General features: G+C 36.1%; 1 protein-coding gene across 2 annotated transcripts in view; it reads left to right on the forward strand.

Moving 5' to 3' along the window:
* The window catches only part of CUL5 (cullin 5), an 88,383-nt gene that overhangs the window by 60,665 nt on the left and 9,819 nt on the right, over positions 1–17,899 (forward strand). For both annotated transcript variants that reach the window (XM_048217211.2, XM_057316593.1), the window contains 6 exons: positions 3,606–3,699; positions 5,409–5,539; positions 5,775–5,882; positions 6,366–6,430; positions 14,035–14,167; positions 14,978–15,109. In XM_048217211.2, the coding sequence (XP_048073168.1) occupies positions 3,606–3,699; positions 5,409–5,539; positions 5,775–5,882; positions 6,366–6,430; positions 14,035–14,167; positions 14,978–15,109 (663 nt within the window). The remainder of the gene's footprint in view (positions 1–3,605; positions 3,700–5,408; positions 5,540–5,774; positions 5,883–6,365; positions 6,431–14,034; positions 14,168–14,977; positions 15,110–17,899) is intronic.

The following is a 17,899-nucleotide window of genomic DNA, read 5'->3' on the forward strand; positions in this document are numbered from 1 at the left end:
AGTAGTACAACGAACCCTAACCGTCACAGCCAGCCTCTGGTTTCAGCCGTGGTCATCATTTCGTTCCGTTTGCTTGCTCCTTGCCTGTTTTCCTTCCTTTTCTTTTCTCTTTTCCCTTCCCTTCCCTTCCTTCCTTTGATCATTTCCAAGAAATTTATGATATCATGCATATTTTACCCTGTATAACACAGAAGTGTATTGTAACATTATTTTCGATGCCTGTATTTTATCATATATATTTAGTGAATATACCCAACCTATTCTCTAATGATGGGCATTTTTATTATTGTTATTATTGTAGCTTATTCCTTATGAATATTACTACCTGGGACATCTTTATATGCCTTTAGCTCTTTAACACTTTTAAGTACACATGGGGCATTCTCTTGGAATGGAATTTACTGGAAGTGAAATTGCTGAAGCCAAGGATATGCACCTTTGACCAATTGCTACATAATACCAAACTGATCTTCAGAAATACAGTAATTCTTACTCCCATCAACAATGTGCGTGTTTATTTTTGTTAATCTGGGTTTTTTGTTAGTCTATTAATTGTGACAATCTCCTAGTATTGTAGATTAAAAAAAATTTGTGTGCACTTAAAAACTATTGAGGCTAGATATCTTTATTCTTATTATGAACCATTTATATTTCTTCTTTTGTGAGTTCGGGCTAATCTTTCATAAACATCACTTTCATTCTTTATTCAGAAACCATAGTATCATTATTTCTTATATTTGATGTTTAAGACTCTTCATTATTCGGCCCTCACCTATTTTTCTAACTTAATACTTTTCCTGCAAGAGTCATTCTGCTCCAGTAAGTAGTTCCTCATTCTTAAACTTCTTTCTGTTCATTTTTTTTTCTTGGATTCATTTTTAAGAATTTTTTTTACTTGTTTTCCTAATGTTTTACTTTCTACTTTTCCTTTGCCTGTTTAAATCCTTCAGAACCCTTATAGTCCATCTTGTGATAAAGTCCCTGCAAATTCTGTAGACTTCATCAGTTTCCTCTTAACTTGAATTTCCACTATACCTATTGTTTCTACCGCTAGATTCAGTAGCAAATTATAGACTGTTGTGTTATTTCTCAGACACCAGCTGTGGCTGGGGCCATAAATACACAGCTATGGACAAACACAGTCTCTGTCCTTGTGAAGTTTATAGTATAATAATGATGCATTTATTTCCACATCTTTGCTTTATTAGCAAGTTGAACTTCTTTTAGTGTACCTCTGTTATATGGGAATTATACACAGATTTTTAGATGTGTACTTACATGTCCCCAGTTGGACTGTAAGATTATTGAAGGTATAAACCATGTTTTATACTTCTCTATTCCTTATAGCGCCTAACTCAGATCTCGGCATGTAGCCATTGCTAAGTGTATACTTTTTCTGTTAATGTAGTAACAGAAGTTGTAGACTTTGGAGTCACCCACCAGGCCTCATATAACAAGACCTGGTGAACTGTGTGTGTAACACTTGCACGTTACTTAGCCTCTCTCAGCTTGTTTCCTTCTGTGTGAAATATCTGCTTAAGGTGGTCATGTGGGCTAAATAAGATAATGCACGTAAAGCATTCAGCACACTGCTTGGTGCAGACTAAGTGCTCATTAAAGATCCCTCGTATTGTGATAGTTAACCCTCTCAAACCAGAAACCGCCGCAGCAGACTCCCTAGCTCCTGTCATCGAAGACTCAACTAGATTCTGTTGAGTTTCTTCAGTTGCCTTGTCCTCTCCTTTTAATCCTCCTTGTAACCCACAATAAGGAAGACATTATTTTGTGGTTTAGTATACAGTCTGCTCACTTGCACATACCTGAAATGAAAGTTCTACGAAATAATATTCACTTTTGTTATGTATTATGCTCTCTGCTTTTTTCTGTTTTGTGTTAAAGAAAGCTGGTTACAGCCATTAACACACTTCAGAACAACAGTTTGAAACACACGCTGGATTTTTGGAATTTGCAGAAGTTGGACTACTATCCAGTCACACAGCTTTGACTTCTCAGTGAAATAGAAACTGGGGATGCAGGGACAAGGCTCGGGGCTCATTCCAACTGCACGTGCTCTCTCTTCCCCCTGGGTTCTGTGTAGTTAGGTTCACGTGTTGTCAGTCTGGCCTTGCCACTGCGGCAGGAGTGCTCAGCCGTGCGTGGTCCAGCGCTGGTGCCGGAGGAGACAACTCAGCACTCGGACACACCGTCCCACCTTGGCAAGGCAGGAATTTCTCAAGCACTTTTTGTGTGTATTGTTTCTCTTAGGAAATCGGCGTCCTTGGGTTTTAAAGTTGTTAGCATAATTCTCAAAAAAAGGGACTTGAAAAAAACTTTTTATTACAGAAATTTTTTAACATTTAAAAAGGAGGCAGAATAGTATAATGAATCCCCATTATCTAAATTTAGCTTCAGTTATTATCAACATTATGTCAATTCCAAGGAGAATTTTTAACAAAGAACTTTTAAGACACACATAATTCCCTTCCTTAGAACAGATGATCTTTATTTCAGAAGATACATATCAGCCTTAGTGTACTGTGCTCCAGTACTCATAACCTATTCATTTTACTTGATGCCTGCAAGAAGAATGAGGAATTCTGTGACGTGTGGGAGCAGTGATGGGGTGGGTGGATTCTGTTGAGGACGGCCTAGGACACCAGACCCTGGCCATGTTACCTGGAATATTTCAGCCGCCTTGTTGACCAGTCTGCTCTTAGGGGAGTAGATATTTGTTCCATTTATCTTCTGTTTAAAACCTTTGATTCTTTGTTCCCTACCCTATCTATAGAATAAAAATCCCAAATATATATTTTCTTATATAATCTGGCTCCAGCCTACCTTTTTAGTTTTCTCTTCCACTCTCTGTCTCTTCCCTACCATATTCAGTTTCTTCTTATTGCTTGAATACTCAATCCATTTTGGACTTGTAATTATTTTTCAAGATCCAATTTAGATTTCATCCTGTAGATGAGACCTTTTTAACTACCCCAGAAGTGTCTAGTTCCTCTGCCTGCTTTTCTGTTTGTTGGGCATGAGTGTGTGTGTGTGTGTGTGTGTATGTTGCCGCTTAACTGGGTTGTATGTGTTAGTTTCTGTTGCTGTCTTCCCTGCGCTTCAGGAGACAGGGCTCCTCCTCCAAAGCAGGGCTCGTATCTCAGTCGTCTCTGTCTCCTCACCACTTCCCTGCTGCCTGCACATGGTAGCCGTCCAGGGATGGCTTGTGGAATGACTGTATTTAGAATTTTAGAATCTAATTTTAACACATATTCTCTCCAGATAAGAATTCATCAAAGTTTATTTTTTTCATTTTGTTTTGAATATTTTTCAGTTTTTTTCCTCCCCTCCTTGGGGACTTCTATTAAAATTTCTAAAGAGAACACAAGTTCTGTAGCCTTTTTCTTGGGGTGAATATGCCTTGGTAAACTAGTCGTAGAGTATCCATCCACCTTCAGTGCTCCTGCAGTAAAGGTGAGTAAGATCTGCTTTCATGATGCTTAACGTTCTGCTGTTGTTGAACAGTATGGTTTTATGGAGCTAAAAAAGCAAAGTGGGGTGGAGTAGGTTTGTGTTTCTAATAGCCTTGACCAATTTTTGATATGTTTCAGCTCATGGAATGCTGTGTAAATGCCCTGGTGACATCCTTTAAAGAGACTATCTTAGCAGAGTGCCAAGGCATGATCAAGCGAAATGAAACTGAAAGTAGGTAAAACATCACATAAAGTTCTCATAATCTTTTAAGAGGGTACCTTTGAGCAGATTACTTTTAATAAGCTGCTGTTAGATCATCCTTTCCTACGTAGGTATATTTGTTACAGTAAACTGTGCTTAAGGAAAATGATAAAATGTTTAACAGCAGTACTGTAAAGACGGTTATAAATTTACATTTTAAACATTCCACCCTTTGGTATCAATACTTGTGTGTAGAGAATGGGGGTGGATTTCAGTTTGTTCTCAGATGTACGGCTCTGCTTTTAAAGACTAATTTAAATGATAAACATCTGGGAGAGACTAGAAGTAGGTATTTGACTTTTGTGTGGAACTTCTTGGCGAATATTTTTAGAAAGTAATACAACAGTCCACGTTAATGATCTTCATCCCTCTCCCCTAAAATATGTAACAGTTTAAGATATCTGCAAGTGTACTTATTTATTACTGACACGTTTTCTTAATAAAGATAGATTTTGGGAGGTTGTGAGTATATTACAGCCAATGTGGTAAAAGTTACCTATATTTCTACTACATGGAGATAACAACTTTTAACCTTTTGATGTATTCCTCTCCAGGTTTCATTGTGTATAATTACAAAGTCCTATTTAATCTCTAGTTGCATTTAAAGTATGTACTTCGGTTCATTTAGGGTCATACACTTGTAGTTTTGTAGTAAAAAGCTCATTGGCATAAATGAAATACTTGAATTTTTGTGTGCCAGGCTAAACAGAGTTATTTCTGATCCATGTTGGGCTCCCTTCAAAAGTATTTTTGTAGTGGGAACCAGTTCTATGCAGCAAGATTTTTGTGAAGGTCAGTTAAATGGTGTAACGAGAAAGTGCTTTTATAAACTGAAAAATTCCCTATGAATACAGTTTTATATTATCTCTGATACACTTTTATAATCACTTTGAATAGTCTGATGATGTGATTTTTTTTTTTGCCACTTGATGTGGCACCAATGTATTTAATATTGTGTCTACTTTATGAAATATACTACACTTCTGTGTAAACTTTTGTACTACTTAGAATAAAAAATCCATTATCATATGGTCTCATTGATATTTGGAATTTAAGAAACAAGGCAGAGGATCATAGGGGACGAGAGGAAAAAATGAAATAAAATGAAACCAGAAAAATACTAAAAAAAAAAAAAAAGATGAAACCAAAGAGGGAAACAAACCATAAGAGACTCTTAATCTTAGGAAACAAACTGAAGGTTGCTGGGGGGTGGGTGATAAGTGGGTGATGGACATGAAGGAGGGCATGTGATGTAATGAGCACTCGGTGTTATATGCAACTAATGAATCACTGACCTGTACCCCTGAAACAAATAATACATTATATGCTAATTAAGTGAATTTAAATTAAAAAATTGGAAAATAAATAAAAATATTCTGTTGAGTTGAAGGTCAAATGACTCACCTTTTAAGAGGAGTTAAGTTTTGTGGTGTGTGATCACTTTTAATTAGAGTTTCTTTTAAAAATAATTTTTGTCAGAGAAAGTGGATCAGTAAGTTATAGTACTTATTATAACAACTCCTAATTATATCCAAAGAATACTAGTAAGGTTCTCAATTTCCAACTAATATTTCTCCAGACTTTTACTATCCTAGGCATTCTAGATCCAAGATACAAATCAAAGAGAAAATTTATTTTGATGGATGAGATGCTTACATGAGTGTGTTCTGTTGTTTCAGAATTACATTTAATGTTTTCATTGATGGACAAAGTTCCCAATGGGATAGAGCCAATGTTGAAAGACTTGGAGGAACATATCATTAGTGCTGGCCTGGCAGATATGGTGGCAGCTGCTGAAACTATTACTACTGTAAGTTTCCTCTGTGGTGGTGATAGATGTGCGTCAGGGTTGGGTATTTAAAATCGTAATTGATGACAAAACAGTAGTGTTGGAATGCCTTTTAATATCAAGAAAAAAATTTTTCAGAGAATTTCCCAAATTTTAGAGCTACAGTGTTTTATTAAAATTTCGTTTATATTTTCTCATTTTTTGTATTTTCTTTTTTTTAAAAAACTCAATTGAGTATAAAACATTTTATTTTTAGGACTCTGAGAAATACGTTGAGCAGTTACTTACATTATTTAATAGATTTAGTAAACTCGTCAAAGAAGCTTTTCAAGATGATCCGCGATTTCTTACTGCAAGAGATAAGGTATATATTCTTGTATATTAACAGTATTGTCATGATGTTCTTTAAAAAGAAACTTGCACCACTATGCTACTAAATTATAAACTAAAAACGTAGCAACTTTGATTTTTTATCTGTGGAGGACAACCATTTTTATTATATTTGGTTTGTTACATGTTTTTGTAAGAATTGGGTATGCTTATGAAGTAGAATCTAGTTAGGAAATTTCTCTCTCCTCCTTTTTTCAAGAATTTTTTAAAATATTGAATTCCTATTCATCCATCCTTTAAGACCCACCTCAAAGTACACTTCTCGAACTTCCCTTATACCCTGCCTCAGGGGTATATAAAGCTCCCAAATTTATTATATCAGGTCTGTTCTCTCCCTTACACACTAAGCTTGACATTGCCACATGGGTGTTTAATAGAGGCCACAGACACCTTTAAAATATCAAACTGTATTTTAAATATTAAAAATAATGTTCATTTCATTGTAAATTCTTTGCAGGCATACAAAGCAGTTGTTAATGATGCTACCATATTTAAACTTGAATTACCTTTGAAGCAGAAAGGGTAAGTTTTTAAAACTGACGTTTAAAATTCTTAACTTTTTTAGAGTGTTTTATACATTATTGGGTGTGCATAGTGCCCTATCTCCCTAAATCTATTAGGTTTGATTTTTGTTGCTGTTGTTTTTTTTTACTTTTATGATTTTTTACTACCTTTGAATATTAAAAACTGTCTCAAATTTTAATTTCATATTATCTCCTTTTGTGACCCAGAAATGTTGATCTTACTTTTTAGGTAGAAAACTGTTCTTAATCCTTTAGAATCTCTACGTGATTGTTTTTTCCTCCTTATTAGTCACTAAAGTTACTGTATTACTTATAAAAGCATAGAATATAACTCGGTTCACCATAATAAAAGAGGGAAGTCAGTTTTAATGTAAATATATTGCCATTTAACAAATCAAAACAATGAATTAAAATGGATTAATTAATAAATTTAAAAATTAATAAACCTGAGCTAGTTTTGGTACCTTTAGAGTAGTACTAAGCACTGAAGGTTAATTGGAAAAATGTTTTGATACAATTTCTAACTAAGAATTGCTATTTTAGGGGCACCTGGGTGGCTCAGTCAGTGAAGCATCTGCCTTCGGCTCAGGTCATGATCCCGGAGTCCCAGGATGGAGTCCGACATCGGGCTTTCTGCTCAGTGGGGAGTCTGCTTCTCCCTCTGCCTGCCACTCCCCTGCTTGTACACACACTCTCTCTCTCTCTGACAAATAAGTAAATAAAATCTTTAAAAAAATTTTTTTTGAAGATTTATTTATTGGAGAGAGAGAGCACGTGCGTTCATGCACTTGAATGGGGGGGAGTGGCAGAGGGAGAGAGAATCTCAAGCAGACTCCCCACTGAAGAGGGAGTCCCAGCATGGGGCTGGAGCCCACGACCCTGAGATCATGATCTGAGCTGAAATCAAGAGCCACTCAGCTGACTGAACCACCCAGGTGCCCCAAGAACTGCTGTTTATTTATTTATGATTTATTTTACAGAGCACATGGAGGAGGGAGGGGCAGAGGGAGAGAGAGAATCCCAAGCTGACTCCCCACTGAGTGCAGAACTGGTCAGGGGCTCAGTCCCACAGCCCTGAGATCATGATCTGAGCTGAAACCGAGAGTCGGCTGCAACCGACTGAGCACCTAGAATTGCTATTTTAAACAAAATTTATATATAATGCTAAAATACTTGAAAAGTAGCTTTCTTAAGAACGAAAAGTAATTGTTTAGAATTCTTTATTTTAATCGTTTTCATTTTGTCTTTTTTAGCTGTATAAGTTGAATGATATTACAGTGGAAGATACCTGGGTCATACAGTGTTATAGTACCTGGCATAGTTTAAGAGGCATTTGTCTTGTTTTCTTTATACATTGTGAAATGTATGAAATACGTAAATGTTGTGTCTTCAGAACCTTTTCATATGGAAGTCTGGAAAAGACTTCTTTATTCACCCCTGCTCCTAGCATTTTTTAAAATTTTCAAATTTTTGTCACTCTGTTGCTTTATCAAATATGTATCTTTTTACCCATCCATCAGTCAGCTTTTTAAATGGATTTCAAAAGACGTTTCAGGGGACGCCTGGGTAGCTGTCAGTTAAGCATCTGCCTTCGGCTGAGGTCATGATCTCAGGATCGTGGGGTGGACCCCTATGCCGGGCCCCTTGTTCAGTGGGGGAGTCTGCTTCTCCCTCTCCCTCTGTGCCCCCCCCCCACGTGCTCGTGTGCACACTTGTGGGCTCTCTCCCCCTCTTGCTCAAGTAAATAAAGAAAATCTTAAAAAAAGAAAGTTGTTTCAGGCACCAGTAACTTTTATTTCCTGAACACTTCAGCACGCAGTCATTAATTGACTTTAGTGTTGGTTTATGTTTTCAGGTAAAATTTACACGCTGACATATGCATAAGTCCTAAGTGTATAATTTTGTGAGATTTGGCAAATGCGCCTACACCCCTTTTAAGATGTACCATGTGTTCATCATCCTTGAGAATTACCTCATGCCCATTCCGTCAGCGCTCCCCCTGCTTCCTTCCCGAGGCAGCCGTTGTTCTGGTTATTTCAACATAGATTACTTTTGCCTGATCTAGGACTTTATATAAATGGAATCATACAATATGTACTTTGTCAAGTTTCTTTCAGTGCAGCATAGTGTTTCTGAGATTCACCCATGTTTTTGCAAATCAGTGGTTTGTTTTCCCAAGTGTTTGTACCGCTTTACCCTCTACCAGTAAAATAAGGGAGTACCAGTTGATCCTCATTTTCACCAACATTTAGTGTTGTCATTTTAACTTTAGTCATTCTGGATGTGCGTAGTGATTATCTCATTATGGTTATAATTCCATTTCCCTTATGACTGTTGCTGTTGAGCACTTTTTCTTGTACTATTTGGCCTTCTTATATTTTACTTTATAAAGTATCTGTTCCATTTTTTCCACTTTTTTTTTTCCATTGCATTATTCCTTTGTATTAGGGAGCTGTAGACATTCTTAGATATTCTGTATGTAGATTCTTTGAGAGATACATGCTTTTCTTTTATGGTTTTTGCTTTTTTATGTTTTGTCTAGAAAACCTTTGTCTGTTTCTACCCCTATGACATAATCTTTTTTGTTTCTTCTAGAAGCTTTATAATTTTAGCTTTCACATTTAGTTCTAACATCCATCTTAAATTAATGATTATTTATAATGTAATTAGGGGATTAAATTTAATGATTTTTTTTCTTTTCCATATGGGTAGCAAGTGGTTTCATCACCATTTGCTGGAAATGCTTTCCATCCCCCCTGCATTGCTTCGGTACCTTTTGTCAAAAACCAAGTGACTTAAAACTATGTGTGTATTTCTGGGCTCTCTCTTTTATTCCATTGATTTATTTGGGTGTCCTTTGGCTGTTACTGCATAGTCCTAATTAATACAGTTCTGTAGTCAGTAGAGTAGTTTAATTTTGTTCTTTTTTTTCCATGAACACTTTTGATGTTCTAGTATTTTGTTAGTATATAGAAATACAGTTGATTTTTGTATATTGATTTTATATCCTGTTAACCTTGTCAAAGCTGTTAGTTCTAGTAGTTGTTTTATAGATTTCTTAAGAGTTTTCTATGTAAATAATCATGTAGTCTGTGACTACAGACAGTTTTATTTGATCTTTATACTACTTGTTTCTTTTTCTTGCCTTGCTACACTGGTAAGGGTCATAAGGAAGTGTTGAATAGAAGTAGTTAGAGTGGGCATCCCTGTCCTTTTTGTCAAGCTTGGGGGGAACCTTCAGTATTTTATCACTAAGTACAGAGTTAGCTGAGGGTTTTTCATATATGCCCTTAATTAGATTGCTTTTTATTCCTAGCTTGTTAAAAGTTTTGATAATGAATGGGTATTGACTTTTATTAAATGCTTTTTCTGTGTTGAAATGAGCATAGGTTTTTCCTCCATATTCTTCTGATGTGGTGAATGCATTGGTTTTTTAAAAAAACAATTAACCAAGGTTGAATTGCTAGGATAAACTCTACTTGGTTATGATGTATATTATTCTTTTTATATAGTCATGCATTCAGTTCACTAATAATGTTGGTTAGATATTTTTTTTTTCATCTATATTCATGAAGGATTTTACCTCTTTCTTTTCTGGTCTTTGTGCCCTGTATAATTTTCATTTTTGTCATGTCTGTCATTTTCTGGTATGAGGATTATGCTGGCTTTGTAAGAAGGATTGAGAGTTATTTCCTCTTTTTGTATGTTCTGAAAGAATTCATGTAATTGGTATTACTTCTTCCTTATGTTTTTGATAGAATTCATAAGTAAAACCATCTGGCCTTGGGGTTTTCTTGATGGGCTGATGTTGATCCCAAGTTCAGCCTCTTCAGATTTCTTACGTAACCTTGTTTTAGTTGTGGTCAGGTGTGTTCATTCTGAGTTGTCGGACTTACGTTAGAACCTCATTAGGATGAGGAATACATCCACAAGGAAACAAGGCCAGACACTGTAGTTGTAAATGAGTATGTGTATCTCTACGTTTGTCCACGGAGAGGGCCTAGCAGCAGTGACACCCCAAAAGCAGTGAACACAACTAGGACAGATCTAGTCCGCTAAATATTATCATCTGCTGAAAGAAATTAGGGCTCTGTGAAAAATGGCTGATTCTACCAGAGGTAGACTGTTTCTTAACAAAACGGCAGCCCAGTCCCTGATTGGAGCACAGTGATTAGCCTCTTCCATAGCAGAACAGAGTGTGAACCCACTCTTACTGGAAGATGACATCATCGGGTGCCTCTGTGATGCTTTTGTATTAGTGCCCAGTATTCAGTATGACATTCCCAGGCTTGTGAAGGCAGAGATACTTAGGATCAATTAAGAGAAAAACCTTTTTAGAAACAGACTCTTAGATGATCCCCGTGCTGGAGTTAGCATTAAGGACTTTAAAATAATTAAGATCAATAGCTTAAACACACTGATACACCACTCACACCCACTGGAATGGCTAAAATTGAGAAGACAGTAACAAGTGTTGGTGAGGATGTGGGGAGATTGGATTCATATATGGTTCATATATGTAGCTACTTTGGAAATAATTTGATAGTTCCTCGAGAAGTTAAATATAGAATTAACTGTATAACCCAGCAATCCCACTACTGGGTATATACCCAAGAGAAGAAAAACGTACACCCTCTCAAAAGTTTGTACATGGATGTTTGTAGCAGCAATTTTCTTAATAGCCTTCCCCAAAAGGAAACAACCCAAATGCCCATTGTCTGATGAATGGGTAAGCAAAATGTGGTATAGCCATGGAATGCAATATTATCCAACCATAAAACGGAATGAAATTCTGACACACGCTACAACATGAATGAAACACTGAGAATATGCTAAGGGAAATCAACGACATATAGAAGGACACATTTTCTATCATTCCACTTATATGAGGTATCTAGGATAGGCAAATGCACGGATATAAAAAATAAAATAGACATTAACAGAGCCTGGGGCTGGGGGGAGTAGGAAGTTACTGTTTAGTGGGTGTAGGGTTTCTGTTTAGGACAGTGAAAAGGTTCTGCACACAGATAGTGGTCATATTTGTAGAACATTGTGAATGTACTTAATGCTCCTGAATTGTAAACTTAAAAATGGTTAAAATGGTAAATCTTTTTACCACAATAAAAAAGGTAAATATTTTTTAAGAAATGAACTACTAGTATATGTTACAAGGATGAATCTTAAGAACGTTATGCTAAGTAAAATAAGTCAGTCACAAAAGACCACATATCGTATGGTTCCCTTTATTGAGATGTTCAGAATAAGGAAATCCATAAAGACAGAAGGTAGATGACTTGTAGCCAGGGGCTGGGAGGGAGAGAGAGCTGGAGAATGACATTTGACTGCTAATGAGTATGGGCTTTCTTTTGGGGATAATGAAAATGTTTTGAAATTTCATTTTGATGATAGTTGCACTAGTTTGTAGATATACTTAAAAAACACTGAATCGCGCACTTCAAATGGATGAGCTGCATGGTATGTGAATTATATCTTAGTAATACTAAGTTTAAATAGAACAGGAGTAATAAAGAATACATATTAATGGACAAATAGGTGGAAATTGTTACCTGAGAAAAGGTAAAATATCTATAGCAACGTGTAATTGGAATTATAGAGAACAGAAAAGGGGGACATAAGCAATATTTGAAGAGCTATTGACCAGAAATTTCCAAAATGGATATAAGATGCCAGCTCTTACATTCATGCATCTCTTTGAGTCCCAAGCAGAATAAATACAAATTAAACCATTCCTAAGTATGTCATAGTGAAACAGCTAAAAACTGAAAACAAACAAGTTCTAAAACAGCCACCAGAGGGGAAACGACACTGCCTTCACAGAGACAACACTGAAAGGCTGACCGCTGTCTTCTCAGCAGGCGAATGGGAGGAAGGGAGACAGGTAGACCACTGCAGTTAGGGCAGCAGTTCACGCAGAAGCTAGGCATTGTCACTGTGAATAAATGGGAAGAAATAGAGGGATTCTTGGGAAGTAAGTTAGTGGTCTTCTGGTTGTAGGAAAACCTTCCTGGAGTCCGCCGGTGTGGACATCTGCTCTCCTCTACACTGGAGCCCTCTGGTGGGAGTGTTGCTACAATTTGTCCTCTCCACTTCTTCCCACAGTAAATCTTCTCTGCTTTACGAAGAAAGGCGTACATCTCTCTGTTCTTACTGTGGTGTGTTGCCTTGAAACATGAAAAGCCTCCAAGTTTCATAAGAAAGGAATATTTTAGGGTGCCTGGGTGGCTCAGTCGGTTAAGCATCTGCGTTCAGCTGAGGTCATGATCCCAAGATCCTGGGATAGGGTCTTGTGTTGGGCTCCCTGCTCAGTGGCAAGTCTGCTTCTCCCTCTCCCTCTGCTCCTCCTCTCCCGCCCCCCCCCCCCCCCCCGTGCTTGCACGTGCTTGCTCGTGCTTGCTCTCTCTCCCTCTCTCTGAAATAAATAAAATCTTTTTTTTTAAAAAGAAAGGAATATTTTGAAATATTGGGATTGATGTACAGAAAATGAATTAACTCAGTGTCAGATCCTTTTGCAAGTTACATGGTTTCCAGTTCTTGGCTTCCACACAATTGATGGCTTATTTGATGCATTACTAAAAATAACCTTTTTGTTAGATCTGTAAGTATTTTTTAAGCACATAACTCAGGAGGTTCTCAACGAGTGGCATAACATCAGAAAAACTTCTTCCAGTCCCATGTACTTACTTATGTGAATAAGATTTTTCAGGATAGACGTACAGTTATAAAAATAAAAAGTAGAAATAAAATTGATTGTAATTTCTGGATTCGTTAAGTAGGAGGGAAAAATTTCATCTACCTCACGAAGATTTTGCAAATGTGTTATACACACAGACACGACATAATTATGTTGTTTTTGGTAAGTTGTGTACTGAAAATAATTTGAATAACTCAATTCTGCGAAGAATAACACTTGAATTTTATATAAACAAATTTTAAAATGTTGAACTTTAATTTATTTACATTTATAATTTAGAGAAGCTGGATAAAGAATAAATGCCAGATAAAGAATAAATTCAGGACTTCTAAGCATAAAAATACAGTACATTGGTTTCTAAATTTTGTTAGCAAAGTAAAATAGAGATCCAAGTTCTTCATTGTTTAAGGAAAGTTTGTTTAGTTTTCTAAAATGGGTAATGGTAGGTATCACATAACTGGAATTTAGGTTACGTTGGATACTTTCCAAAGAACAGTTTTTTCTTTACATAATAATGAAAAGTTCTAAATGTTAACTTATAAATATGCAAGGATTTATACAATTTTTTCAAAAGTATTTAGCAAGTTTTAGTACCTGAGTAAAAATTTTTAAAGATCACTGACAAGGTCACCACTCGATGGGGGGTGGGGGCAGGGCGGCACCCAGGGTGCAAAGTATGTAGGTCTCCTCCCAGCATTCTGCAAGTGCACCTGTGGGAACTGAGAGTAATTGCCTCTTTAAATTATGCACCCTCGTTGTCTTGCTCATCCTAGTCTCAGTGCTGATCACTGGGTTTATACAACATAAGAAATTTGTGAAAAATTGGCTTTAGAAAAAATAATTGCAGATATCATTCACTTTTCATCAGCTGCTTTTAATTTGTTTTTTAGGGTGGGATTAAAAACTCAGCCTGAATCAAAATGCCCTGAGCTGCTTGCCAATTACTGTGACATGTTGCTAAGAAAAACACCATTAAGCAAAAAACTAACCTCTGAAGAGATTGAAGCAAAGCTTAAAGAAGTGGTACCTATTTTTTTTAATTTCAAAAAATTTAATTACTTTACTTTGAGTTTGTGTTGTGCTTATAAGACTTTGCGTGATAGCAGCTAATGTGAAATTTTACAGTGTAAGATCTCTGTAGGGCAGCTATTTCTCTTCCTGGAAATTTTTATTCTGTAGTTTCTAAAAAAGGGAAATAGTATTTAATTCTTCCCCTTTCTTGATTGTTTTGAAGGAATTCAATGCTAGCTCCTATTAAAAGACAAAGGGAAAATGGAGCTGGTGGTGTTTGGAATGACAGTAGAGAGACCGGGAGTTTGTCACTTCTTTCTTTTTGTGAGAGCTCAAAATAGATAACTAGAAATGAGCGAATGTAGGTAAGAGTTAGTTGCTTTCATTTTTGCCTCCTGGTTGTTAGTATAATTTGCTATAAGCCCAGGAATACAAAGAAGAAAAAAAATAAAGATAGAAAATATAGACAAAAAGACTTAGAAGATTAGTGTAAGATCAAAGTGAAAAGGCTATATAGAAGAGAAATTTGGGGAAGAACCCTTAATTTTCATGTAAACTTTTATTACATTATTTATTAAATCTAAAAAATTGATGTTTATAGGAACTAAAAGGTTATGTGATTACAATTTCAAATTTGCTAGCTTTTGAAGTGGTAAAGTAGGGTATTGGGACTGGTCATTTTTCAGAGATGGGTGGTTCAGTAGGCTTCTATCTATATATACTTATGTGAATTTCTGGATTTTGACATTGGGGGTATGGAAAGGTCTCAGAGAGTTGGCTAAGAATATACGTGAATTGAAAGTAACTTTGTTTTCTGTACAGCTATTGGTACTTAAATACGTACAAAATAAAGATGTTTTTATGAGATACCACAAAGCTCATTTGACACGACGTCTTATATTAGACATCTCTGCTGATAGTGAAATTGAAGAGAATATGGTAGAGTGGCTAAGAGTAAGTAAATTTAAAATTTTTTTTTTTTTTTTTAATATAGCACATGGTTCTTCTGTGTGCTTAAGTAATACATTTTGGTGATATTAGTGCAAAAGAAGTAGGGGATGTTTTACAAGAGCATGGCATCAGTTATATAAAAGAAAATGATATCTAATAAAGCATATATTCTTCTTCTTTTTTTTTTTAGGATAGGGAATTTTACTTATTTATTTGTTTGTTTGTTCTGTTATGTTAGTCACCATACAGTACATCATTAGTTTTTGATGCAATGTTCCGTGATTCATTATTTGCGTATAACACCCAGTGCTCCATGCAATACGTGCCCTCCTTACTACCCATCACTGGGCTAACCCACCCCCCACGCCCCTCCCTTCTGAAGCCCTCAGTTTGTTTCCCGGAGTCCATAGTCTTTCATGATTCGTCTCCCTGCTGAAGTATATTTTCTTAATAAAGACTTTTAGTGAAACACTTTTGCTCTTGGTTTGCTTCTGATGTTTTGCAGTTTTGTATTTCCACTTTCATTTGAGTTGACCTTATTAAATGGGTTATGGGACAAATCATTGAATTTTTAAGGTGTTTTCAGTACTAAATGCTTAACTGTAGGGATGTTTGTAAATAAAGACTTTTATATAGCTAAGAGAACCAATATGTAAAAGATGATGGCTTATTTAGGGTAAACAATGCTAATTTAAGTATGATTAAATTCTCATATCAAAGTATTTTAAGTCTGTTCCTGTCAGTTCACTTAAATGGAATTTGAGTTATATTAAAATGAATGGCTTTTACTTATATATATGGTGTTAAGATACATAATATGATTATATTATATAAGATTATATATTATAAATAGTTATATATATTTTATATGTATCTTTCACTTATATATATATTTCACAATACACATTTATAGGTTGCCCTGCCCTGCATGATACTATGGGAGAGTAAAACTGACAGTGTGCAAAATGATGTTACTGTTAATCAGTGGGAAAAATTATTGTTTTGTAAGTCTGAGAAATTTCTGTTAAAACATTAAAAACTCTCTCTTACATAGGAAAAAAATTATAAAATGAGCATGTATTTAGTACACTATAATTTAAAACATAAGAAACTTTTAGAACTAAAGTGCTATTTCTTTGTAAAAACCTAAGATTAGTTAGGAAAATATTTACAATTCATATGTCCAATATTGTATCTGGAATACACAAAGAACTCTTAAAACTCCACAGTAAAAAGACAGCTGAGTTACAAATGGGCAAAGAATTAAAATAGACATTTCTTCCCAGAAGATACATGGCCAGTGCACGTATCAAAGACGTTGGACATCATTAGTTGTTAGGGAAACGCAAATCAAAACCACAGTGAGATACTTTTTACTTTCCTCCTCCTTTCCTCCCACTCTTCTTCACTCCTGCTGTGGTAGCTAAAATTCAAAAGAAAACAATAAGTGTTGGCAAGGAAGAGGAGAAATTGGAATCCCATGCTCAGCTGATGAGACCATCAGTCAGTGCAGCCACGGGGGAAACTGTTCGGCTCTTCTTAGAAGTTAGACGCAGAGTCAGCCCAGCAGTTCTCCGTAATTGCGCTCAAGAGAAATGAGAGCATGTGACTACCCAAGAGCCTTGTCTGTGAAGTTCACAGCAGCATTATTAGTAAGAGCCACAAAGTGAAAACTCAAAATGTCAATCAGCTGATGAAGGGATAAACCAAATGTGGTTTAATCATACAGTGGGTGACACTTAGTAGTCACGAGAAAAGCAATACTGACACACACTACAACATGAGTGAACTTCGAAAACACTGCTAAGTGAAAGAATTCAGTGACAAAAGCCCACGTAGTATATGATTCCACTAAAACAAAGTGTCCACAGTGGCCAAACCCACAGAGACCCCTAAATACACGACAACCTACCTAACTGTACACTTGAAAGAGTGAGTGATGTTGTGGTAGATGAGCTGTATCTCAGGAAAGCTGTCCTGGAAATGAAGAGTAGTCTGACCACCTGGGCCTCTTGTGTGACTTAGAATATGGCGCAAGCATCTTCCGTGTGCCGTGGAGAGTTGTCAGACTCGCTGCAAGTTTGGGTCAGCTTCCAGCCTGTTGCTTTTCGCTCTCAGGGTTGTGAAAGTTTTTGCTGGTGTCACTTCTCCTGGGGCGTCTTGTTTTTTCTTTTTTTATCTTACTACTCCTTTCTCACTTAAGTTGATAGTTTACCTTAAGTTCCTGTGCCTGTATATTTAGAGTCTTCAGCATTGGCAGGTTGACCTCAGTCAGCTCTTCTAGAATGCCATTTATGTTCTATTAAATTATTTTCATTTCCAGCTTTATTTTTATTTCTGTGGCCTGCTTTTATCATCATCATTGGCCACTTAACTCTCTTGATTATCCATTTTTATAAAATGTCAAGTGGATTTATCTCTGGAAGGCAAGGATGCAACAAACCTGTATGCTTTGCTTTCTGTGGGTAAACTGAATTAACAGGTGGCTAACAGGTTTTGAAAAAAAGTGTTGTGATTGGTCACTGATGAGAAGTAAATTTTGTACTTTATGCATTCCTCACATTTAATGTATGGTGATAACTGAGAGTTGACTTGCTTTGTTGAGGGACTGATGCTGTTGAACTATACTGTGGTGACTGATTCATGTATATTGGAACCTTGCAGAGAAAGCCTGGGTGACCTGTACTCTCGCTTAGTTTCTAAGAATCAAATTTAATAGGTATTAGAATAAGTATTCTAATAAGTAAGAGGGGAATGATTTTATATTAAAGCATCTAAGACTTAGTTTTCCAT

Source organism: Ursus arctos, unplaced genomic scaffold (genome assembly GCF_023065955.2).
Source record: "Ursus arctos isolate Adak ecotype North America unplaced genomic scaffold, UrsArc2.0 scaffold_22, whole genome shotgun sequence".
Classification (NCBI taxonomy): domain Eukaryota; kingdom Metazoa; phylum Chordata; class Mammalia; order Carnivora; family Ursidae; genus Ursus; species Ursus arctos.